Source organism: Lonchura striata, chromosome 2 (genome assembly GCF_046129695.1).
Source record: "Lonchura striata isolate bLonStr1 chromosome 2, bLonStr1.mat, whole genome shotgun sequence".
Lineage (NCBI taxonomy): Eukaryota > Metazoa > Chordata > Aves > Passeriformes > Estrildidae > Lonchura > Lonchura striata.
In genome coordinates this window covers 89,363,704-89,390,305 of record NC_134604.1, presented here as the reverse complement: position 1 = coordinate 89,390,305, position 26,602 = coordinate 89,363,704, and the positions used below count along the sequence as shown (strand labels likewise).

General features: G+C 36.9%; 1 protein-coding gene across 1 annotated transcript in view; it reads right to left on the bottom strand.

Moving 5' to 3' along the window:
- The window catches only part of NCK2 (NCK adaptor protein 2), an 83,047-nt gene that overhangs the window by 29,052 nt on the left and 27,393 nt on the right, over positions 1-26,602 (bottom strand). Inside the window, exons 2-3 of the mRNA XM_021538106.3 lie at positions 22,724-22,795; positions 1,371-1,612 (exon numbers count right to left, since the gene is read on the bottom strand). Of these exons, the coding sequence (XP_021393781.1) occupies positions 1,371-1,596 (226 nt within the window). The 5' untranslated portion in view covers positions 1,597-1,612; positions 22,724-22,795. The remainder of the gene's footprint in view (positions 1-1,370; positions 1,613-22,723; positions 22,796-26,602) is intronic.

The window sequence follows — 26,602 nt, the reverse complement described above, 5'->3', positions numbered from 1 at the left end:
ATATTACCCATATTTTAAATGAGCACTTGAAATACTATAACAACTGGACTGCAGTCCTTTCCTAAGGTACCTTTTAGACAAAATACATACACAATATTTATGTTTTAAACAACATAAATCTATCTAAAAGGAGCTTAATGTCACAACTGTGACTTTAAGCTTTGAAAAGGCATAATCACATTTCCTGGCACTGTAATCAGTATATTCCAAAAGTATCTGTAGAAAGGACTGTGGTACTAAATATTACCATGGTAAATTTTATGATAACCTTGCTTGCCTGCCATCCATTCTCTAGTCCCCAATTTCCATGTACTTTATACCAACTCAGTAGTGGAAGACATGGTAATGAAGGAGTGACTAAGAAACAAAGCCTGTTAAAAACAACACTGGCACAGGATAATCCCGCATAAGCTATTGCCATATTATTTTAATGTGAACCTTTTAACTTTCTAATAAGTCCAATCCCTGAATCCTAATTTTTCTGTTGAAGAGTCATTTTGTACAGCAGTCTGCAACAGCACAAATTTTCTCCATGTAAGACTTGATAAAACACAGGCCAAAAACCAAAACAAAAGCAAAAGAAAAGCCCTCAAAAGACTTTTAATGTGCCTGTTCCTGTTTTATTCATAACATCCTAAAATATCACTAGTAGGTTTTCCTGGCATAAAACAATAATTTATCACTATGCTTATAACCTTTTCCAGCTGTATGCAAAGCCCTTTTTAATCAGTCTTTAAGAATAAAAGAGGAAAAAAAAAATATTTCACTTGACTTTCAAATAGATTTCTTTAAAATACCACAAAATTTTTCAAAGCTACATTATTTTATGTGTATGAGATACAGTTGTGAAGACTTTATGTGCAAGTTAAAAATAGATAATTATGGACTTGAAAGTTAACAGAACATCTCTGACCACAGATACTTAACTGTACAAAGCCACACTGTAAAATCCCATTCATAAAGTGATTTAGCTTTGGCTATGATACCTATGCTGAACAATCCAGTTTACATCATTCATCTTTCAAGTGAGAGGCGTTAGCATGAAAGGAGAGTATTCAGAAGTTGATATGTGTATTAAACTCACAGTTTTTCAGCCACTGAAAATACAGAACCTTTAAAAAGTGGAACAAAAGTAACATCTTTTTCTTCTGGATGTGATGCAAGGAAACGTATTACAGATTTTTATATGTGATTCTCTACCCACACCCACTCTCTCTGCTTCTTCCTCAATCATCTATCCATCATGTCACATCAAACTAAGCATAAAGACAATGCAAACACACGTTAAAAAATACTTATTTCCACGTTACATTCCCAACCTGAAACTCATCAAGTCTACTAAATTTATTCCAAAATACAAAAGGACTTACCCAATGTGTCTTTTAGATTTTTAACCAGAGAACCTTTCTTCAAGCTGTTTTTTCGCTCCACATAATTTGATGGCACATATCCCGTTTTGTTGGCCGCGTTTCTTACCCTCCACCATGTCTTAGAATCATCTAATAGCCAAAGACGCTCATTTTTCTTGATGTCAAGTTCTTGGTCCTGCTGTGCAGTGTAATCCCACTTTGCAATAACAATAACTTCTTCTGTCATCTTTCATGGAGTCCTTCTGCAACAAAATAATAAAACATTATCCTCAGTAAATTTTGTCATACAATTCTTACTCATTTTTTTCCTTTGAATTCTTTTAAAATAAGTAAGAAAAAGGCTAGGGAGAAAATGAGAACACCATATAGGGCGAATCCTCTTTTAAAAATAATGGAATCCATAATGACTTTTCTTGTTTTTTCAGTCACTAAAATATGGCAACTTTCTGATAGCAAATTCTAGTCATAATGTATTACATTCACTTCCTCTAATGCATATAAAATATTACATGGATCTATATTAACAGAAGCTTATTTATAAAATCTGTTTCATTTTTGCATATAGCATTATAAAAGTATCCCACATGTGGCATTCCAAGTTCTGATCTGAGAAAAAAAAATAAAATAGCAGCATTCCAAAAATGTATTTTCCCTCTGCACTAGTTTCACATCCTTATACTAATTTCAAACATATAAATTTTCTGCATTTAGACAAAGTTGTCCATCTTTATTTGGTAGAAAGTTAAGAAATAATTCAAGAAGCAATGCAACCCAGCAGGGAAATCTGCCATCAATAAGAGGGTATGGTCTTTAGCAAGCCTTTGTTCACCATTTTGTGCAGGCAGCACAAAACTGCCTTTAAGAGTCTTCACTCCCCCTTTGTTCCCAGGAAGATCCCAGCTCAGCACAGTCCTGCACCAGGCATTAGTCAGCAGGGTGGAAAAGAGCACCCACTGGATTTCACTTCTTCCCTACCTGAAACATATCCAGAGTCCATTAAGACTGAATGATTTGTCTTTCTTTCACTTACCTGTAAGAACAATGATGTTTTTCAAAGCTATTTGTCAGCTGCACAAAGACAGCTGCATGCCTCCACGTTTTCCTACGCATCCCAGCAATTACCAGGAACAGTGTGAGGCAGCACAATAATGTGGCAAGGAAAAGTCCAATACTAGTACCAATGACATTCAAATATGTTATAATGCCAACCGAGACATGTTGATTTTACCTTTTAAATTCTGAGAAGTCACCTAAAATATACTAATTGCTGCCATGGAGGTTGGGGGAGAGGAAAGTGGAGGAGGGCAGAGAGAGTAGGAGGTGAGAATATATTTGAAAATCAATGTATCTGATTTTTGGTTTTTTTAAATAAAAGGTGTAGATTTCATTTAAACTACAGATTAGTAGAAAAAGGTGTAAAGGTACTTCAAACTATTAATGTCCAAAGACTTCTGTAATATTTGACTTTATAGCCTAGGTCTTGGAAGTCCACAACTCTATCTTCTCTGATACCTAGTGGTTTATGTGATAGAAAGGTAATCAAAAACCAAACTTCATTCAGAAATTCTGTTCAGCATGTAAATGATATCACCTATACTCTGTAAGGGTTCCTTCTGCAGTCTGTAAATACTCACACAAACATGCACACACTTCCCCCTTTAGCTACAATACAAACTGTGAAAACTGCATGCCAGACAACCCAGCTTATCTACTCTAGGAAAAATAAGTGCTTTACTTATTTAACCTATAATCCTAAAACATAAAATTATAATTATAAATTAAGAGCCTCTTCTTATAATGAATTTTGTTTCCAGGAGAACATCATATAGGTCTGAGCAACAACTGCTAAACCATTTGACAGCAAAAAGCTGTGCTTGCCATTTGCTGGCAAACATCAGCAAAATTACCCCTCATGGCCAAGGCAGGACATGATTTTTGAAAATCTGAAGCTGAGTTGAACAGGTTTAAGTTCTCACTTTCCAATCAAAAACCAAACAGAACATACAACAATTAAAACATTATTAAAATATGCATTTGCATGGCTGAGGTCCCCAAGAAAAATTTAACAAGGAGCTATGATGCTTTGACTAGCTTGAGAAGCACAATCCTTACAGCTCAAACAGTCTGCGACTTATGCAGTGGAACTGACAGTTTTACAGGAAATAAGTCAGTAACCATTCAACCATTTTTTCCCCATAAAATAATAATCCCATCTGACAATGATAGAGAAGAGCCTGAACTTAGGACCTCAGTTTCCAATAAACTGTCCTGCTTTCTGACTGACATAAAATGGATGGAAAGCCTACAGGTCGATAAGTTGACGTAGCCACAGGGGACTGCAATCAAACATGTTCTGAAGGCTGGTGTTGTCAATATAATCTATCTCTCCAATTTAGGTTGGTTTATTTTATCTCAGCAATTGTGAAATGGTCAATTCTTACTATTACTAGGGAAATGGAGAACATGAAGAAATAGGACATCATCAGTGCAGTTGGTTAAAGTTACCATTACGTGAGCTCCCCTTCTAAAAAAGGTTATTTGCACGACACAGGCAAGTTTAAATTCTCAATATTACAGCATATTAATAATAAAAAACCCCACATTAGGAATAATATTTGAGTAGCAACTAATGGAAAACTCTTATACTTTTCCTATACCTCTAAAGAAGAAAAAACAATTTTAATTGACCCCTATTGTAAAAGTCATCAAGTATTTCCCCATGGCACTGGGCAAGGACAGAAGCACAGGAAGAAACTACTTACTAGGACTGACATCAACTGTAGTGCTCTGAAACCACCCAGGACATGGTGCTCAAACCTACTTGATTTCTTAAATTCCCAGTAGTGTAGACATGTAAAACTGTCACTACGCCTGAGAAATGCTGTCATTTCACAAGCAGACCTCTTGCATGATGCAATTTTGGCAGAAGTATTCTGGTATAGGAGAAGCCAAGTTCCCTGAGCACCATGCTCACACATAACCCATTTCAGTAAAGTAGTCCAGGTTTTACTAAATGTTTAGTGGCACAAGCTTTCTTTCCCAAGTGGAGAGAGGATTTAGAGTCAAAATGCATAATGCAATTGCAGCTAAACATTTGTCCATTTAAAGCTGTGTACATGTGTGTACAATTCAGTCGTGTTGGGTTATTATTTTAGTTTTAGGTTTGTTCTTTCTAGGGGAGCAAATTTTGTTTTGTATTTTGGGGTTGTTTGTTTGTTTTGTCCTCTTTTGTTTGTTTTTAATGTGGAGAAATACATTAGAGTTCTTCAAATTATTTTCTTATGATTACATCATTAGACTGTCTCCATCAAGAACAATATGGCTCTTCTGTGACATCTGCAGAGCTAAGATTTCCTAGTATGTACATAAGGACATATTTGTTTCCCAGAAGAGAGGCTGTAGAAGTAATAGTTTTGAAATGCTTCTGCAACACAGCCATGTGCCAAATAAAAGATTATAAGCAGACAACATAACAAGATTTGGGGGAAAATGAAAAGAAAACACAGTAACACAGCCTCCCAAAGCATCTGAGAGTACTGTAAAAACTTGACACAGACTTGAAAGCATGAAATTTCATCCACGGTTCCCAAAGATTTTAATGGCAACATAAGCTTCCTTCACATCAAGAAAATGAAGATCCATTACTGCTAAAAGTGTACAACATTTCAGAAAGTTCCTTCTCAAAAATCTCAGAAGTCCCAGTGCTGAAATACTGAGTTGTCTTCTCCTACCTGACAGAACAACATTCCACACTGAAAGCACCAGTGAAAGCTTTGAAATATAGATATAATAGAGTTCTTCAAGGAACTGTAACAGTCTTTCCTTCATACAATATTGTTTCACATGACCTGGGCCTTTACCTTACCACATCAAGTGGTCATTTGCTTTATTTCTATGGCAATCCAACTTCCAACCTCAGAAACCAAAAACAACCTGAAATGAAGACACACCACACTGAGAACAGAATTCCACAAACCAAACCTTCAAAAGTTAATTCTTGTAATATCAATACACAACTGCAGCTTCTTTTAATCCAGAAATTCTTTCCCTGCTACCAGTCTCAAAAAACGAATTTATTTTACCAACATGGTGTTTTTGCTGAAATGTTAAAACTAATATAGCTTTGATTGAGCTCATGTATTTTCAGCCACTTCATTATTTCCCTTCAGCTTAGGTTTTCTTAGGAGAGGAGTCCTGTCTTCAATGAAAGCTGCCCTACTGCAGAAGCACACATGAAATTTTTTCTACAGAAAATTATCCTTGGGAGAGAGGGCAAAAACTGAAAAATTGCTCAGTCAAGAAGGCAATGAACAAAAACTCAGCTAAACTCAAGACAGTTACAGCTGTACTGAAAGTCTGCTCAGATAGGTGAGGAATATTAACTAACCATATGGAAGAATAAATGCAGACCGTGGTGGAGTATCTAGTACTGTAATTTCTATATGACTTTATAGCAAGAAAGCCCAGAAAGGAAAATGTTATGTTCAATAAGCTATCAACAATCCAACAACTTAGCACTGACAGGAAAAACAAACTAAACAAAGAAACACCTATGCCATTTTGAAGCCATCCTTAAAACTGAGTCATATAAGTAATATTGGAGACACTGGAAATTTAAAGATAGAGGAACTTAAGAGAATTTCATCCAACAACCATGTAAATCTATTAGTGATTCTTCATATGAAAGATTTATTCAGTTGGTGTCATTCTAAATACCAAAATACAAAGAATTGTTATGCAGATCCCATTCTATTTTTACCAGGCTGGGATTCCAATCCTCACTCTCTCCCCCACCCCATATAGAACTCCCACAATGTATTTCTCCCTCGATGACCAATAGGAAAGGACTCAGCATGCCACCCAAACTGCAATCTTCTCCTATGGACTGACACAAGTTAACAATACAACTAGTTTAATGCCCTAGTCCAATGGGTAGAAAAGCAGCATCCTTTCTTGGTCTCAAGAGGAAGGCTCACGTTATGTTAGGATTAGTTAGGAAAGCACAAACAGAAGGTTAAGATGCAGTTAGGAAGCAGTTGCTCTCCTTGTTCACGATTTGTTTTACAAAAAGGAACATCACTGAAAAATGACTGACAGTAGTGCTTGAAATGTAATCCCTCACCAAGGGAACAAGCAAAAATTCTAATAATAGGCAGTGCCTATTGATATAACACACTGTTCTGGAATTGGAGGTCTTAAGACCCACAGAAAGAAAGGGACAGAATTGATACAGAAGCTTTTACATTACACTGATATACATAAACCATCTAATTGCTATACAATATTAAGTAAAACAATTTCTATATGATATTTAGTTAATTACATGGGAAGAATGGAAAACTAACTAATGATGTATCACGGTTTTCTGTAAGATTTGAAGGCTGAACAACTTCTCCTCCTGTCCCCAAACCCTGAAAAATCAAAATGTGTTTTGAACCATGCAGCATTTGTTGCTGACAGGCCAACTATCTAGTGCCCACCTGGTTAATTTTTCAGAAGCTATGGCAAATAGGTAATATTCAGTCCTCTAAGGTAATATAGTTATAGAAAATAAATTTTAAAAGTCTGTGTTCATACAGACTAGTTTCATAGTACCTGGCTGTGCTTACTGTATTCTGCAATTAATAACTTCTATTAGATCACTTCATCTGAAGTACGCTCTAAATCTGAAGCTTTCTTGTTGATGGTGATGAAATCTCTGGTAAGCCTGCCTACAGTTTCAGGAAATTTGAAGTTCTGTTTTCACCTAGAGTTTTTTCTTTGTTGCATGAGTGGGTGTGTGGTTAGTTTTCTTACAGCAGCCTAGATGAATAGTTTTGACATATAAAAAGATTTCAGAAAAACACATCTTTACATTTGAAATTGTTTTGTTCAGTTTCTCAAGGACCAGTAAAACACTAACACAAATACAGAACTCAGAAAGCATTAAAAAGAACCAGTAATGTGAATTAAAATAAACACTTGTGGAAAAAGAATACACCTTTTGGATATAATTTTAGCTATCTCCAGTAGAAATAGGAAAAGATCACCTCCTTCATTCAAAGGCCAAAGTTAACCTAAACCAAGGACGACATATTTCTAATGATTGTTATAAGAAAATCTCAAAATGCAGAGGTTTAAAAAAAGTAAACAAACTGACCCAAATTATAACCAAATGTTATAATTATAACCTTTGTTTTAACTAGTAAAACCCTTTCCATGATTTGTTACTTGAGCTATTTGCTGGTGCTTGGACAAATAGAGATGGAACACATAAAGGCCACTTTGTAGTCTAGGTGCTTTTGCAGTTTAACACTTTAATTCTTCATATAATGTGTGTCAACCCACCCCAAGAGACACATTTCTTCAGAAAGAGGTCACTGCATCAGACTACTCTCTCTCTCTTTTAAAGGAAGTTAACTAAATGGCTGTAGTGAACAAGCATTCATCACCCAGCTACGTGGTTCTGAGGTATCAAACCCATACCTGAGCAAAAAAGGCCCCCACACCCAGGCACCTAAAATAGTTGACCATTTCAGCACAAGCTTGACAATTAATTTGTGGGATTTCACTATTAGGTCTCATTAGGATGCATTGATTACAGAACTAAAAGTGATAGCTGAGTAAGTGCAAGTAATTATTATCTAATTTACTTTGATGTGCAAACTGAAGACACAGTCATGATCAATAGGTGCTGCTGTCTGTATTTTAGGGGATCAGTTTTCCAAAGTTGAAAGCAAAGATGAGTGGAAGGTGTAAAACTAAATGTGAACAAAGATGTGAACAAATTCATCCACTGCAAAGGAGGAATGTTTTATTACAATTTGCATCCTACTCGCACAAAAAGAAGAACTGATTAAAAAATAACCTGTTAAAAAAGTGAAGTAAAAAGCTCTAGAGGTTTTCTGTGTCCCCTCTCCCTGGTCCTTTCCATGAATAGGGAAAACTGACAGCAATAAGCTTGAGTCCTGAAGTGCAAACTGAAAGTACCGAAGTGCAAACTGAAAGTACTGAAATAAGTAAAATTCAGCTCATCAAGAACTATAAAAAAAGGTATTAAAACTGCATTGGAATAATTTAAATATTAGCAAAAGAATAAGTACAGAATTAGAGAGAATATTAAGCTGACTGCACATGATGCAGGAAAAAAGTTTAATACTTATTTCTACATATAGGATTATTTTTTCAAAGACAATCATTTTCTTCTTTGTCATTAACTAGCATATAAAAGTAATATGAAAAACTAAAACACCATTCATGTTCAAATGCACCCCAAGATATCAGAAATGTCCACAAAGCTATTACAGTTTTAGCTACTCATTAAATTTGGGTTTTTTCCACTTCTTTTGAGATCCTGGTTTAGGTCTAGCCATCCACCCAAGCTGGAGAGATTTAACAATGAGCTGAGGGACAGCCACAATGCAGGAGCAACTCAAAGGCAGGCTCAGTAGGTGCCATGAGCTTTTTTGGCAGCACTGAGACATTTGTTCTAAAGCACAAAAAGCACCTGGTTTCCTTTTGAGTCGCTTGGGGTGAAGAAAAAAAATTAAAACAACCAGAAAGACATAATTATAAATGAAAGGATGATGGTAATCCAGGCTGATGCAACACTTAATGGCACCAGAGGCACTATAGCCTGTGCATGCAGGCAGGACAGCCCTGCCACAGTCCCCTTCTACAGGCACAGAAAGGATGAGGCTCTTAGATGATACTTCTTGTTAACATAATCAGGTGGTATATCTCCAAAAAAGGTGAAGAATCACTCATAATTAACCAGTAGTTTAGAGCTGTACTAACTTGACCTTGCTACCTGCACACTTGAGATCCTGTCCCCTTGGTGTGGCCTGCCACTGTTTACGGGCACAGTGGTGCGAGGGCTGGAGTTTGTGTCTGCAGCCAAATGCCTTTGACAGCTGCCAGGCAAAGTTGGCCCCACAACATATCTGATAACCCAATCTCTAATACAGCTGCATCTACATGCTGGCACCTTGTATCTCACATTGCAGAACAACTGAAAACAGGAAACCTCAAGAATAGTTTAGTGGTAACGAATTTCTGCATAGCTCCAATAGAGCACAGAGCTTAAACAATTTTTTTATCTTTTAAGTGGCTTAGGTCTTTTAAAAAGGCAGACAAAGAAATAAAGGAGAAAGTATGTTAGAAACACCTAGAAATACATCTTTCCTGCTAAGCATTTTACCATTCAACAAAAACAAAATCTTTTGTGTGTTTATCCTTAGATAATTTATAAAAATATGTTAGTAAAAAATTTTCTCCTCCAAAGTTTTCATGATGTCTATCACACAAATGAATCTGTTCAGGTGAAATACTCAAACAGGGGCTGCTTCAAATGTAAACTCAACATTTAAGGAAAAGGAATAGTTTTAAACAAAAAGGCCGTATCTCCTAAGCAAGACTTATGTTTTGCTTGCAGCTCAGATTCTTATTGATGTCAGTATCTGATGGCTGTAGGTTTTTCCAGCTCTCCAAGCTCCACTTCAGCAGGAAGGTGTAGCAAAAGTGCCTGTTGCACAAGACCCATGGGGATGCCCTCAAAAGAAGAGGCTGCCATGCACAATGAATGCAGTGAGGGCAATTTTCCAGTTCACATTTTTCTTCCATTCTTGAAAGCCAAAGTCACCTCACAGTCACAGCTGCCCATTATTCAGGCTAATAAAGATTCATAATTTGAGGCATACAATGCCGAAAGCTGCAAGAAGAAACACAACATAAGGTTTTGGAAAATACCAAATAGGAATAAAATTGCTAATGGTTATGTGAGAAAGTGGCTTCACCAAATGTAAGCCTAACCTGACCAACTTAGTGGCCTTCTATGATGGAGTGACTACAACTGTGGATAAGGGAAAGCATACAGATGTTTTCTGTCTGGACTCCAGTAAAGCCTTTGACACCATCCCCCAGAACATCTCTCTACATTGCAGAGATATGGATTTGATGCATAGATTACTCAGTGGATGAGGAATTGGCTGGATAGTCACATCCAGAAGGTATCTGGACATTGATCAATGGCTCAGTGTCTGGATGGAGATCAGAGGCAAGTGGAGTCCATAGTGGAGTCCATACTGGGATCAGCACTGTTCTATGTCTTCATCAGTGACACAGATGGGGGAATTGAGCACATCCTCAGCAAGTCTACATATAACACCAAACTGCAGTATCAAAACTGAAGGATGGGCTGCCATCCAGAGGGACACAGACAAGCTCAAGAACTGGGCCAATGCTCACCCCAGGAGGCTCAAAAGGGCCAAGTACAAGGTACTGTCCCTGGGTCAGGACAACTCTGTATCAGTACAGGCTCAGGGATGCAGGGACTGAGAGCAACCCTATAGAGAAGGACTCTGGAGCATTGGTAGATAAAATCCTGGACATGACCCAGCAATGTCTACTTGCAGCCCAAAAATCCAACTGCATCTTAGGCTGTATCAAAAGCAGCACAGCCAGTCGGTTAAAGGTGATTCTGCCCCTTTACTCTGTTCTGGTGTGACCCCATCCAGAATACTGCATCCAGATCTGGGGTCCTCAGCACAAAAAGACACGGACCTGTTGAAGCAGATCCAAAGGAGGGCCACCAAGATGCTCAGTGGGCTCAAGCACCTCTTCTATGAAGACAGGCTTGGAGAGTTGGGGTTGTTCAGCCCAGACAAGAGACGACCTTATACAATCTTCCAGTGCATAAAGGGGGCCTTTCTAGAGAAAGATGGGGACAGACTTTTTAGCAGGGCCTATTGAGATAGGACAAGGGGCAATGGTTTTAAACTAAAAGACAGTAGATTTAGACTAGATATAAGAAAGATATATATATATATATATATATTTTTTTTTTTTTTTTTTTTTTTTTTTTTTTTTTTTTTTTTTTTTTTTGTTACAGTGAGAGTGGTGAAACACTGGAACAGGTTTCCCAGAGATGTGGAAGATGCTCCATCCCTAGAAATATTCATGGTCAGATTAGAAAAGACCCTGAGCAACCTGGTCAACATGAAGATGTCCCTCCTCACTAAATATTCTATGATTCTATGAAAAGTAGCAGATACTTTGGACTGCTCACTCTCTGGCAGTACAAAGAGAAAGCCATCCAGGCTGTTATAAGGTAGGCTGCTACAACATCAGAAGGATGCAAATCTGAGTTCTGGCTTACTAGTCATGCAATACCACTCTAATTTTATGCACTCTTGTTTTATATCATGACTTTCACACAAGCTAACCCTCCCAGTTCGATATTTTTTTAAGATTTCCATTAGTAATACTGCTATACCCTAAATTTCCTCATCTGGTGCAGTTCAAGATACAAATGCTTAATCAATGCAGCAGACTTTAAGACACATAAACACTAAGTACAATCTTTCCTATTTACATGATAAGCACTCTGCTGTTTCAGGATGCTGAGTTTTTAAAAGTCTTTTGATGTTTTACTTGAAAAGGATATTTATATAGCCTTTTTCAGGACAGTATGACTGTTACAAAGTAGGCAGTGTTAGTTTTCAGCTTCTGAAAGATGATTTAAATTTAAATCATCTATTTCAAAGGACAAAAAAGCTGGTATTCTACAGGAACAAGTTGGAAATATAGCAGCTCATGTTACAGTTACATAGTACTAGCTACAAGCCTTATAACTTACTTATGCTTAGGAGATACATAACAATAGTAATAGAAATTAGAGAAAACACTTTCTCATGTCTTTAACTAAGCTTAGTATAGCCACCAACAGACAAGGCAAAGGCTTGTAAGAAAAACCTAGCTCAAATTTTCCCATAAATATGGAATGACAGCCTTAAGGGATTAAGAAAACCAAACAAACATGTTTTAGTTTGTTTGGGATGTGTGATGTTTTTAAGAAATGCATATCTGTATGCCATTCAGAAAACAGGGCAAAGATTAACAGACAGTACTGGCAACCTTCTAGAGACCAAGCAAAAAACAACACTAAGAGGATTTTTGCAGTTAGATGATTTTTACTGTTTCATCTCAGACCATATTTTTGGAAGAAGGTATTTCCCTGTATCTTGAAGGCTATATATCTTTCCATGCCCTTTTATCATACATTTACCAGAAAACACAGGGAATGTCAAACTGTCACCTTTGCTCATTTTAATTTGTTGAAAGATGAGAAGAAAAAAACAAAAAAGGACTGATTATAAAACAACTCTAACAACAGACAGTTGGTTAACATCCCTCTTCTTGGCCAGCCCTTCCTCCAGCCTTTACCCTCCCTGTGCTTCTGCCATCTGCCCTCAACCTCTTTCCTGCACCTGCTGCTGCAATCCCCAGCAGCAGGCAGGGCTCAGGCAAGTACATGCAGCAGCTGCAAGGTTTTTTCTGCCTCCATCAGCAGCTTAATGCAGATGCAGCGACTGTGAACGACACAACCTGTGGTGACTTTTTCCACTATTAGTGCAAAAAGTCTTCTTGTTTTATTTTGAAGGCAACCAAGAGCAATGGTACATTCTAGACAGCAGTGGGAATACCCAGAATGTGCAGAAAGAATATCTTCAGACCTTTTGACTACAAACAGCATGAGACAAACAGAAAGGTGGCAGCTTTTTTGGCCCATTTTTCTTGGCTGCAGAGTAAACACAACAGAATCTCAAACTGCCTCACATTTAGATATAGCAAGAGGGCGAGAAAAGATCATTGGCTTACCTTTTCCTGAATTATTTTAAAAGCAGTTTAAAAAATGATGCAGTTAATAAACTCTGCAGCCCTAAAGAAAACTTTTGGAAAGGAGACCTCATCTCACCTCTAAAACAGCAGCAATGATTAGTGACGGTATCTCTGCATTGGTTTATGGGTGTTCTGGTGTTTCTACAAAGTCAGAGACACAGATAAGCTTAATGTTTGTTACTGTTGCTCTGGATGGCTCTCTCTCCACTTTTCCCAGCAGACAGCATTTAAGTTTACCTCTCTATTCAGAAACACATGAAACAAAAAGCAAACAAGATAAAAGAGAATGGAAAGTCCAGGAAGAATAAAACATACCTTAGGTGTCTACATAAGACAAAATTACAAACCATTTCACACTTAACCTCTCCACGGCTCTTTACAAAAACAGCATAGGAGGGAGCCAAGAACACAAGGTCAGGGAAAAAAAAAACAGACGCTCTACTGAGAGAACATTTAGGTAAACTTAGCAATATGACAGAGCTATAAGACAGAGTGGTGATCCATGCTCTGTGAAAGAAGAAATGTTTAGCTGCAATTGCATTATGCATTTTGACTCTAAATCCTGTCTCCACTTGGGAAAGAAAGCTTGTGCCACTAAACATTTAGTAAGACCTGGACTACTTTACTGAAATGGGTTATGTGTGAGCATCGTGCTAAGGGAACTTGATTTCTCCTATACCAGAATACTTCTGCCAAAATTGTTCATAGACTTTCATCCTTACTATCAGTAAACCTTCCTTCTCGATATGAAACCAAGCCAGCCACTCAGGACACGGTGAACACCATGAGATTTCCTAAAGGAGACATCATTGAATTTCTTTCAAGATTCCAAATAATAAACTGTTTGAAAGATTTGCTTCCACTGCTGCTTCTTCTCCCATAGCTCAAACATTCAATGGCCTGCAGGAGTTACACTTCACTGGAAGTATTAGTACATTTATGTATTATATAAACAAAGAACAGTCCTCAGACATAAGTTTAACCTTGATCTCACACAGAAGGACAAAGCTCAGAATCACTGTGGATTGCTATGTTTTACTGCTAATCCCTTGAAACACCGCTACCTACTTTTCAAGGGATTTCACTTTAAACTGTCTATAAAATGCTGAAAATAAAACTGAACTGCTGACCTTCTGTTCCTCAATGGAAAAATCATATATTCACTTTTTAACTAGAAAGAGGAAGAGATGTTTGCTCAGTTCAAAAACCCATTTATTTCCAAAGTTTTTAAGGGAAAAAAAAATATATTTGCCAATATATATATACTGGCCCATTACAACTGCTTCCACAGAAACAGCTACCCATTCACTCTATAGTCTTAAGCAATTTATCACTTGCTTTTCCAAAATTTGCCCCATCAACTTATCTCATAACAGCAGGAAAATTAGAAAACAATTTTAATGGTTATAATAATTTTAAATGTTCTAGTCCACAGAGTACTAATTAATTTAAAGGTCCTGTTCAGACTCTGTTCCTGTAAACTTTGCAGTTTATTGTCATTTTGAATGCTGAATAAATTCTTAGTTACCTGGACCAAAATTTTTATTCAATGTGAAAGGGTGCATGTAGCACTGGGGAAAAAACCAAAGATACTCCCCCATTTAAATCTCAAGGCAAAGTTCCAAAGCTGAATTGTGGTTAATGAAAACCTATTTCTCATATCTAGGAAAGTTTCTCAGACAAAAATCTACTTTCTAGAAGCAGGGTCTACAAGTAAAAATAATCACTGGACATAAGATACCATTCTTGATTCTGTGCTTATGCATGTAACCAAAGAGGCAGCTTGAAAGATGCAGTGTTAGATTTCATTAAGAGACAGCTAATAGTATTAAATTTATTCCTGTATAAATCTGTACATCTTCCTGAAAATGACTGGAACACGAGATAGTAACTCAGAAAGCTATGCTTTTAATTTCCTGATAGGACATGCACCCAGTGAAAGAACAATTTAAATAAAGAAACACTCTTGGCTCTTTTATGAGATGCGAGTGAATGCTGCAGCTTCACAAGTCTTTTGTCACTCATGCTGACTGCTGTGCTAACCAAGAAAGTATAAGCCTAGGCAAGAAATGGCAATCCCAGTCTCCCCTTAAAATTACTTATTCTTCCATCTAACAGCACTTCAGAGTCAATACAAGGAATCCTCTCTTACTACTCCCAAAACAAAATGCAGAGGAAACACTATCCCTCAAACTTTCCTAAACAAAGGTTTCAAAATTACTTGTCCTATAACTTTAAAAGAATGCTTTAAATTTAATACCAAGACCACATTTTTGGTCTGGATTGTTGGTAGCATTCATTCATTTCAATCCAATTATTTCTTACATGTCTTCCGCCAGTATAAATGAGGACCTCTTCCAAAAAATTGTACTTGTGAGTGCTTTGCTACACAATTACAGCAGCTAGCAATTGCTAATTCCTCAGCTGATGGAGAGGGACACAAAGCCAAGAGAGAAGCACCTCTCACAGAAGATGAAAAGGATGAAAGGGGATTTTCTAAAACCCTCCTTCTAAAACCCCAGGAGTGCTCCAGAGAACACGTTTCTGTAAGTATGTTAGGAAAATGCTCCTTATTCTGAGCTCTTATGTTGCAGTTCAGGTGCCAGCTGCTCTAAGACGGCTTACACAGACAATCTCAAAAGTTGTTCCACTGCTATTATCCCAACACAATTTTCTACTGCACCAGATGTGCTGCTCAAAAGGATAAGCTTCTGAAAGTAAATTTTCACTGGAATAGGAATATCTGTCTTTTTCCACAGAAACAGTTACTCAAAACCAAAAATAAGCAATTACAAAAGTCTACATTTCTAAAAGGAAAATATACATTCAAGAGAGACCAACATTGCCTCGTGATGCTGGACGCTCATCCTCCTTCATTCCTACTCTCACTTTCAGTGCTTGAACAAAATGGAGTACTTCCAAATGCATTTAAATCTCCTCCTATTATTTTTATCTTCTGTCAAATTTCTCCAAAGTTTTCTTTTCCTTAATAAAACCTCCCTGCAATAACTTAGTTCAAAATTAAACATTCGGTTTTGGCTGCTATATCACATTCCTTTTTTTTTTCAGAAATGTTACGTATTCTTGCACTGATGAGACATTCTACCCTCACACACTCACGGACACATTTTATTCCTTACTCTCACCAGATAACAATAAAATGCATCAACAAAAATGAAAGGGAAAAAATAGCAGCCAAATAATTTCCAAACATGAACAGAGATTAAAATCTGTACAAGAGCAAAGATTAAATAAAGGTAAACAGGTTCAAAAACACAGGTCTGAAATGTGGACCTTTAACCACAGTGTTCTTGTTCCTTCTAGATTAATACAAATTTCAAAATTTATCCTGCTACTGATTTTCAATAAAAATGACTATGCAATTGCTCTCAAATACCAGTTCAGCTGGAAGCCATACAAAATACTACGGTACTACAAGACGCTGTCAAGTACTAAGCATTACTTCTAGTCAAAATCCAAAAGCGACACACCACAGCCCTGTTAAAAGTAATGTTACAACAGAAGTAGACAATTTCTTCATTATCTAACTCAGACCTTACTCAAGCAAGACAACAGTGTTACCAAATCTGGACCAAGCCTCCATGAAAGGTGTTCTGATGAAAACCGACATACAAATCCTGGAAGCTGTAGTGCAGTGTATTAAAAAAGCAGCAAGTTACATGACTAAACAGAAATAGGAGCCAGCATGCAAAATTTTGCAAATCACCTCAAGGTAACAGAATAAAATAGAATCTAGAGAAAATAGAGAAAAAAGGGAATAGGGACAAGTAGGAAGATACACTCATGCCCTCCTTCTCAGGACCCCAAGGAGAACTTATAGAGACATCCCTTCACAGAATCTCTGTTTCAAGCATTTTTACTTTATTTGTTCTTTAGCTTCTTGCAAAATAAACTCTGAGGAACAGGTCTTGGTCTGAACTGTTATGAGTCAAAAAACTCCACCCTGAAATCAAGCTATAGTCTGTAAAGCTAAGCAGCACTATGTAATTTCATTAAATATTGCCCTCAGTTTTCTCTTATTTTCAGGATTTTTTTCAGGATTAGTTAGGGTAATGACTCACAATGTGGAAATGCCAAAATGCCCAGCCAGCCTCCTAAAGGCCAGAATCTTTAGCTGACCGGTGACCTACTTTGTGCTGTCACTTTTCTCCCCTCTTCCTAAACCACAGGCAGGAAGCAGGTTGCAACAACCAGCAGGCTTCTGATCTCTCTGCCACCACTTTTCTCCTGAAGAATACAAAGCAGCAGCTGCTCTTCACACAATGGACATAAGCCCAGCACACAAATGGGACATCCCCATTTTGGCCACATAATAATGTGTGAGCAGTCACATGGAAGAAGACTTACAGCTCACAGCTCAAGACTTCCTGAAGTTGCAGAAATTCACTTCAGTCAGAAAGGTACAGCAGCCATGCATCCAAAGAGTGCCTGAAGTGCAGGTCAGTAGCTGAGAATGCTAGCTTCCATCATTCCATTGACAGTAAATTCAAATTCTGTGGAGCACAATTGTGCTCCATAGAAACTACCTTGCTTACAAGGTAGTTTCAAAACCAATTTTATAAACATAAATACACACACATTTTGTAGTTCTAGTGCAAACATTCAAGTAAACTCATGGATGTCAACATCCTTTCATTTTGAGATAAATGTTTCACGTTACCTTACATCCACGTTACCTTTACCATTATAAACCAGCCCTCTCTCCAGCAATAATGGAACAGACATTTGCAGATCCTATGCAAATCTAAGGCTGGCAGAAAATACCATTCAGTAATCTTCAGGGAGGACTAAGCAAGGAAAATTAATACTCTGACTGTTTAATCTTGAAAAACAAATTCAGAGATCAAATATAAAGAGCAATCTAACCCTCATTCAACAACATTTTTGGGGCTGGTATGTGATAACCTGAGAATTAATGGTATGAGACAACTGAGCTTATCAGAGAATGTGCTAAGAGCTATGGATTTTGGTGCAAGATAGAGAATACAAAATAGAGAATATAAAATCAGCCTCTTGGGAAAATTTGGATCCCCCAACAACCTGCTGCTTCAGAGAAATATCTCTCTGACATCACCCACTGTAGCTGCTTGCATAAAGCATATTTCTAGCTCATATACATGAACACGTCTGATGATATTGAATATTAAAAAAAAAAAAATATGGCTATCAGTAAATTTTAAATATTAGTAGGAAAAAGTGGAACAAGCAGTCATAAGGAAAAGGTGTTCTACAAAAATCCAAGGACCCAAACCAGTGAGGAAAAAAACAGTCTAAGTGGCAACAACAGTACCTGGAAGGATTACACATAAAGCTGCTGAATCAAAAATCAGGAGAAGGATCATTTAAAAGGTGGGGGGGATAAAAGAGAGGATGGAGCAGGTACAAAATAGGCTACACCAAGGCTCTACTGCCAGGAACAACTAAGAGCAGCTGACACAAACAACAGCCTCCAAAATAAGGAGGGATGAGAGCTGCAGGAAATCCCTGAAACAAAAGGATGCAAAAAGAAAGTACAAAGGAAAGTGGGGCTTCAATCCACAAGATGGCAAGGAACCCATGATGTCTTAAAATAAGGCTCTTAAACTTAAAATCAGGGAAAAGAAAAAAAAAGTGTAAAAGGTTTGCATCTGTACACATGGTATTTTGTGCTTTGCATTACTACTGGCTTAAAAAATAAACAACAGGACAAGCTCATTTTCTCAGTTCTCTCTGCTTAGTACAATTGAAGCTTTGTTACTATAGTGCAAACAGTAATTGTAATCCAAGATTAATTAGCCAAATTATTAGAAATGGAATTCCACAAGAAATATACCACACTAACTTTTAAATATTCCTCCCTTCTGTGAAATTCACCAACTTCAACATTCAGATAATACACCAAACTATTTGGCTCAGAAAAATTGACAAAGTGGATGATAAGACAAAATTCCACATTGGCTCTCATATGCCAAAACTACTTCCATCATGAAAGAAATGTGGTCATTGTTATATTTTTACTGAAATTAATTTTCCTGCATTGATGAAATCTGTACAGTGTTCTCTGATGAAGAATCCATATGGACTGCAATTAAAGCACACTGCAAAGGACATTTGTGAGCTGTAACAGGTACTGCTGATAACTCACACATGAGTTGCACCTGAAACTACCAAAACTGGAAAAAATTAGAAAACTGATTCTTAACTTTCATATTATTATTAATATTATATTATTAAAACATTCCTATAGTTCAAGCAAAGAGCTACAATTACTACAAAGAGAAACAGAAAAAATGCAGGAAAAAATCTAAAAAAGAAATACTAAAGTAATGTAATTTAGGGAAGATCAATTTATTCAAGGTGCATATCTGTGGTAAGGGAAATGTAAGAGTGAGCTTAAAGTGGTCTTCCCCACTGTCCTCAATTATAGGTTATAAAGTACTACGCCACTACCATAACATAACAGGCAGTATTCTATAAATTCATTCATTATACTAAATGTCTGTAAATATATTTAACTAACACTGAAGTTGCATTCAAAGTCTTATAATCACTTTGGGCACCTTTGATAATTGGTCCAATTACAGTAATATTTTTTAAAGAGAAAGGAATCCAGACATCCACTCAGCACATACCTTTCATTCTCTACTTAACTGTCAGAAACAAAGTTTCCCACAACTAACTCATATGAAACACTGAGAACCGGTATCATTTACCTTGGGTTAAAAGATACCCAAAAATCAACAACTACAAACATGCTGAATCACAGAAAAATACCAATAAATATTCTGATACAGTATCACAAACAGTTCCAGCAAGTTGAAATGTCTGTGGTGCTTTTTGCTCTTGAACACAGGAGGAGGATCAGTTGGTCAGAAGCTGTGTGCAGGTCCCCAGTCTCAAAATGTGAGGAGCTCATCTCTATCATGGCTGCTCCGAGAATATTTTCAGATAAAGATTTCTGTTCCATGCTGTGGTACTGCAGCCTTTGACAAATCTGCTGAGTATGAAGACATTGATAACTTTGCTCGTACTGGTTTGCTTCTGATCTCATCTAACAATCTCCTTCCTGTGTACAGAGGTAGCCCTAAAGAACAAATCATTCCACACAAGTGTATCAAGTATCAAAAAATCACAGAACATTTCCCAAAATATTTAAATCTAAAATACAAAATGCTCAATGCACACATCAATACTGCAATCACTTGTCAAAATATTTTGTTGTTAAAATACAGCATGAGATCTCGGTTTTGATTCAATTACTGCAAGTGAATGAGGGAACAGTTGAAAAGTACAGAATACCACTATATAAAATATGATGTTAGAGGAGAGGGAGAGGAAAGGAAACAACGGAAAAAGTCAGTTTGCCCAGCTACATAAAAGAAGGCCTGGCAAACCCTGATAACCACAAAATCCTTTAAGGATACATGATTGCCTGCAGTTTAGTGAAGTTTAAGGACTTGGAGTGTAATTTCTGAAAATTTACTTTGTTGCCAATTTAATTTCCTTTTCAAAGGTCAAAAGGTTTACTATGTCCTGGTTCAACAAAGTATTACAAATGTAGGCTTTACTGAACTTACACATATGCATTCATTTCCCTTTGGGAACAGCATGAGAATGCTCCAGTTTTTCCAGATCCATATATTTACCATAGTCCATCAGAAACAAACACACAAAGTAAAGAAAAAGGCACAAAATATTAATAAAGTTAGATTGAATTTTGTTACTGAAATTGAGTGTGGTCCAATTATACACAGAAAATATCCTGATACTCATTCTTCAATAAAAAAGGAGGAAAAAAGGATACAAAAAGAGAGATACTCCTTACACACCCCACCAAATGACATGTCCAGGTAGTTCTTCCTCAACTTCTTTCAGTGAGCTGTTATCTATTTACTGCCTCTTGACAAAATACATAAAACCTTCACCTGATATAAAGAACTCCAATTTGGGCATGTTCAGTTCTCTTCACATTATTGGATAAAAGAGTAAAAGAAAAATTGCTCAATATGCCATATATCACAGCAACTAGCTCAAGAAATAAAGATGACTAAGTACATAACCAAGACTTTAGACACCTATTTCCTTTAAGTGAGCAGTGGACTATTTAAAAAATCTTTTCACATAGTTTTAAGTATTTAACTTAAAACTATTATAAAAAAGGACAAGAAAGAGATTCCAAAGATAAAGCTCTAATGTGTTTTATATTACATATTTGAAATAAATAATTTAGCCCACAGTCAATAAAATACCAGCTTAATTTTGAGAAGAAATTATTGCAAAAAAATAATTTTACAATTACTAAGTCAACAGCTTAATGAATCATTTGCTTTATGATTGTGTATTTATTTTATTTTCACATTTACAGCTTTTTCAAGAATATTTTGATTTTGCTACTTATACATAATTGAAAAAATATTACATAAAACTAATACAAAAAGTTTCTTACTATCAGTCTTTAAACAGCTAAGTGTTCAAGGTTACACTGATCTGTTAGAAAGGCCAGGGTTACAAATTTTTGTCAGAATATTTAAAGACATATGTCAGATAATTTGAAAATATAGTGCAAAGCCCACTATATCAGTATTGCTTCAGAATTTCTTTTCCAGTTTAAAGGAAAATCAATCATTTGCAAAAGCATATAGAGACATGTGGCAGCCACAGAGACATTATAGTTAAGACTGGATTTCATTTTTAATTCTAGTGGTTCACCTTCATTTTATTGAATAAATAAATCTAATTTCAACATCTCATAACAATTAATTAAGTATTTCATAGAACTCACACCAAATATCAAGGCATACAACTTAATTTATTGCTTTCCATTTGAAGGTTCCAAAATGTCAATAATTTGACTTCACAACTTCCCCCTGAAGAAGGCAACATTATTTTTAAACAAAGAATTTGAGTAAGAAGAAACAAAATCACATGGTAAAGCACTGAATAAAGCCAAAATTCCATGCTGTGCTACTACAATGCTGAATGCTTATTCAGTGTTCTGCCATTTTGCTTCTATTTTTTGGTACAGCAGTAATGTTAATAAATTCCTACTAAGCCACAGAGACCAACTACAGCCACTAGAAAGTGACAATAGGGTGTCACTAAAATTAAAAGAAAAAAGCTAGCCAAACTCTACCACAAAAAGATGTTCTACAGGAACATCAGACTCATTAGATTATTTCAGGCCTTCAGAGTCAGCCTAGGAAGATGCTCTCTATACATTGAATGCAATTCTCTTCTGCTCTCGCAGAAAACACAAAAACCTTCTTTACACCCAATACTTTCAACACTTTCAAAGCTATTCCTTAGTTTTTAGAATTCAACCAAAGAATAAAACTAAGCCTGCCCCACCCTGGTTTATGGATGACTGCTTCTCCTCCATACTTCCCACATCAACATGTCATGCTTTCAGTCAGCATCTTCAGGGGAAAATGTCTCAAGTCAGAATAGCAGGTAGCAAGAGACAGCAGTCATAAAACAGTGGAAGCAATACCTAGTTCTCAATTAATAGTCTGGGCCTATCACTTTTTCTTGGATTCTTTTTTTTCTGAAAGTAAGAGCTAGAACTGATTTGCCCCATATCACTGACAGAAAAAGACAACTACACTACTATTACATAAAAGCCAAAAACAAGCAATACATCCAGTTCACTTGTTATCTTAAGTTACAAAAATAATGACTGAACTGGAACCACTCACCTTTGACACACTGTTAAAAGGATCCAGGCAGTGAAAGGCAGGACTCTCCAACAAAGTTATATACACCACCGCCTGAAATAACAAACATATATTTTAGTTCTAGCACTAAACTTAGAACACTTCCAAATAGGTAATTTAGCTTTCAGACTGTCAAAACCTCCTATGAGATGCTTGAAGAACAGGCAGAATGATCCAACAGACCCCATCTTCATATTTAATTTCTCTCAATTAATACAAGGTGATTTTAACCCCAAACAATCCAAACCACATACAAGTTAAGCCTTCACAATACAGAGAAAAATCAATCAAGAAATGGAATTAAAAATTCAGCCTAGTTTTAGAAATACTGTATTTTACAAAGCACCATTATTTACAGTTTCCTTCACTCTTGCATTACTCAGTTTAACTTGACTGTACTTTATAAGAAAGTGTCTCTACATGTGGAAAAGAGGTTCAGCAACAAAAGCATAGCCAAGAGTTTCGTGGGGCACTGGAGTACTTCCATCTAGAAAGGCCTCACACACATACAGATGTCTAATTCAACTGGATTACTACCACATGTGGCTTGAAGACTTCTGGCACAAGAGATGGTGACCCAACAAGAGTTCTGAAGCTTGTCAAAGGGTCATAGAACCACATTCAGGGAAATTCTAGCTGGATGTAAAGAAGTCATAAGGGTGGCCAAGCACAGCCACATACCCCCTGTGACTTGCCTTCTTTCTGGGAGAGTCTCAAATTCTACTGAACTTGAGACTCAGGTGCAACCTCAGCCTTGACAGAATGTGCATGGCTTGTCCATGGGTCCCTCCTGGCCTACACTGTGCTGTTAAGTATTTCTAGCCGCAAAAGTAACTGTTCAGAAGAGAGGTCAGAATATTTAAACACTTGTTTCTGTTTTTTAATGACCCTTCTAACTCACAGGATATCTGACAACAACACAGGATGTCTGTCAACCCATTAAGATCCAATTCAATAAGAAGCAAAAAATTCTCAGCAACTTCTTGTGCTGCAGCTTCTACCTCATAAGGACGATGAATTAAAACTCCTACGCAACTCCAGGCCACTCATGCAAAAATGTTTCTGTTCAAAGTCTTTTCTGAACAGATTCCAAGCAGTTGTGACTCTACAAAAGCCTCCTATGAAGAAATTAACTTCAAAGGAGCAAGTCACCCAGTGATCCCATGCCTGATAATGAAGTGAGGGGAGAATAAAAAGTATTAACAAAGGTATTATAAATACCTTATACAAATGTTTCAAAGTGAGATTTACTCTCCCAGTCATTAAAAGATGGAGTAACAAACTACTAAAGTCACAGTCTGACAAATATTTAAACCTAAACATATTGTTAGGGGGTAAAGAACAGGAGACTCCCTGACCCTCAGCTCTGGAAGCCCACCCTTTGGTCCCCAGCAACTGCAAGGGGAGACAAACTGTTGCCAACCCTCCTGAAAAACACACAAGATTAAAAAAAAAAAAATGAATAATGGAGGATGGAAAATTATGAGAAAATGTTATTCCAACAGAAGAGGCCCCTGATCCAGTTCACCACCTGAATGAGGATTTGCCAGTGACAGTAGAAAACAGATGGGACTGGAGGGTGATAAATCCCATCTCCTCTTCCAGGAGGTGGTTGGAATAGCTGCTGCCCCGCCTGGTTTTCAGTATTCTGCAGACTCAGACTACAGGCAACAACATCTTGCTGTATCATTTTTTCTAACTAATTACAGACCTTAACTGTGTTCCCACTGAAAACTGCTCTATTGAAATTGTAGTACAGATACAAATAAATGAGAGAAATGCTTTAATAAATGAAGCAACATTAAAATCCTGAGGCAGAGCAGATCTATTTTCTTGCTGGCTGAATGTTTTGTAGTATATGTTTTTCTCCTGTCAATAATACAAGGGCATTTTTAATATTAAGAGGTAAAAAAAAGAGAAAATAAAAATCTCCTCATTTTTTGGTGCAAGATCTTCTCAATAGTACTACCTTTGCTTGTCCTACCTCACAAATCATCTACTGCTCATTGCCATCTATCACTGAAGTGCTGTACCAGCCTCTGATTTTGTTAGGGTGTTTTTGTTTTCCTTAAAGAAAAGCACAATACCTCCCTCAATTATTGCTTCCACCTTCACAAATGCATACTTCCAAACAGAACACGTGTTTCAAAGTGAGCTAGAAAACAGCATTATTCATCATCAATACCTGAAAAACTAGCCCTGTATTTATTAGTCAAATAGAGACGAAATACAGTTGGGAAAAGTGAGTCAAAATTTCATCTAAATGCATAAGAAAAGAATGAGTCGTGTTTATCTTAACATAACAATGTTAACTTCCTTCTGTAGAGCAAGAATGGTTTGATTTTGGCAGCTCAATTAACACACACTGAAAGTAGTTTGAAATGTTAATGGTGATAGTGCAAATAGTCAAAGGAAAATGATGACCATGATTCCTAACAACACTTAGATTGAAATAAAATTCTGTTAACCTAACAGACACACAAGCACAAGATGCAGACTGGTCTCTGTTCTCCTTGGGTTCAATCCTGTTGCACTGTGACCCCATTTTCTATTTTTCTCACGATAAAAATCTTCACTCTGCTTTGGAAGAGCCAGAGAAGTTTTCTGCTACGAGTCACACCAACAGTCACATCCCCAGAGGGGCAGCCGATTTCCATCACACCCCCCACACAATCCAAAGCTTCACCCAAAACACTGATTTGCCAAGTGACACAAACTCAGGATGGAAACCCAGACCTCAAATATTTCAATTATATTTAAAATGCTCCTTTAGAATGTGTTCCTTGAAACAATTTTAAGTTACAGAAATTCAGGACCTTTTTTTTCAAGGGTCAAAAAATTATAACAGAAGTTAGGGTTTGGGACTATCTGCCCCCAAGCAGAGCTTGCATCACAGAGCTTTCTGGTCCTCCTGCTGTGTCCTACTAGCCAGGACTAGAAAGAAATATTTGATAGCACAGACATCCTGGGGAATGAATTGTCAAATTTTGAGAGTCCAAAATTATTTTCAATCACCTTCAAAAGCCTTGCAGCACACAGGACTTAGTGTTCACCCAAAAGACAAATTGAAGCAACATTGGAAAACTCAGGAAATCAAGTCAACAAGGAAGCCAGCAAAGCAAATGGAGGCACAGGGGTGAGTAGTCCTCTTCCAAGGTATCCCAAGTGCCCACCACTTCTGTACCATTTAGCACAGTGTCATTTGCCATACCTCACTCAAGGCATCATACTGGAGTAATGTCAGCCCTGCCACATATAAGGTGCCATGGCTCCTTACCACTCATGAGTCTCTTCATACCTTACACTTCCCTTGAGGCCCAGAGCAAAAGAAAATAAGACTGTGACAAAAAATAGGAACAGCAGAGTACAGAAATTGGATGAACATGGGATTACAAACATACAAAGCAAAAAGACAGATTTATCTAGTCTTCAACAATAACTTCAGTCACTCATTTACTTTCTAAATCAATGTCTTCCAAACACAAGGACTATAAAAGTTCCATAGTAAAAAGCCTCTGTCAATAGTCAGAAATAAATTTTGAACTTTATGCTTGCAGATGAGCACCAGAAAGTAAATACCAATAACATCTAATATAAGAAGATTATTATAAAGGTTACTACCTCACAGAATAAATTGGTGGTCTTATAATGACTACATTACAAGTAATATCCACAGTTATTAACCACCTCTTCTTTCACTAATAGCTCTAATGTGCCCCATTTTCTTTATCTCCATGGCTAAAATCCAGATTCAGCCTTACAGCAATGATTTCTATGACAATTCTCTTAGGCTCTCTTCCCAATACCCAACCACCTCCTATTTAAATTCTGACATGAAATAGCTAAAATAATTTCTTTGAT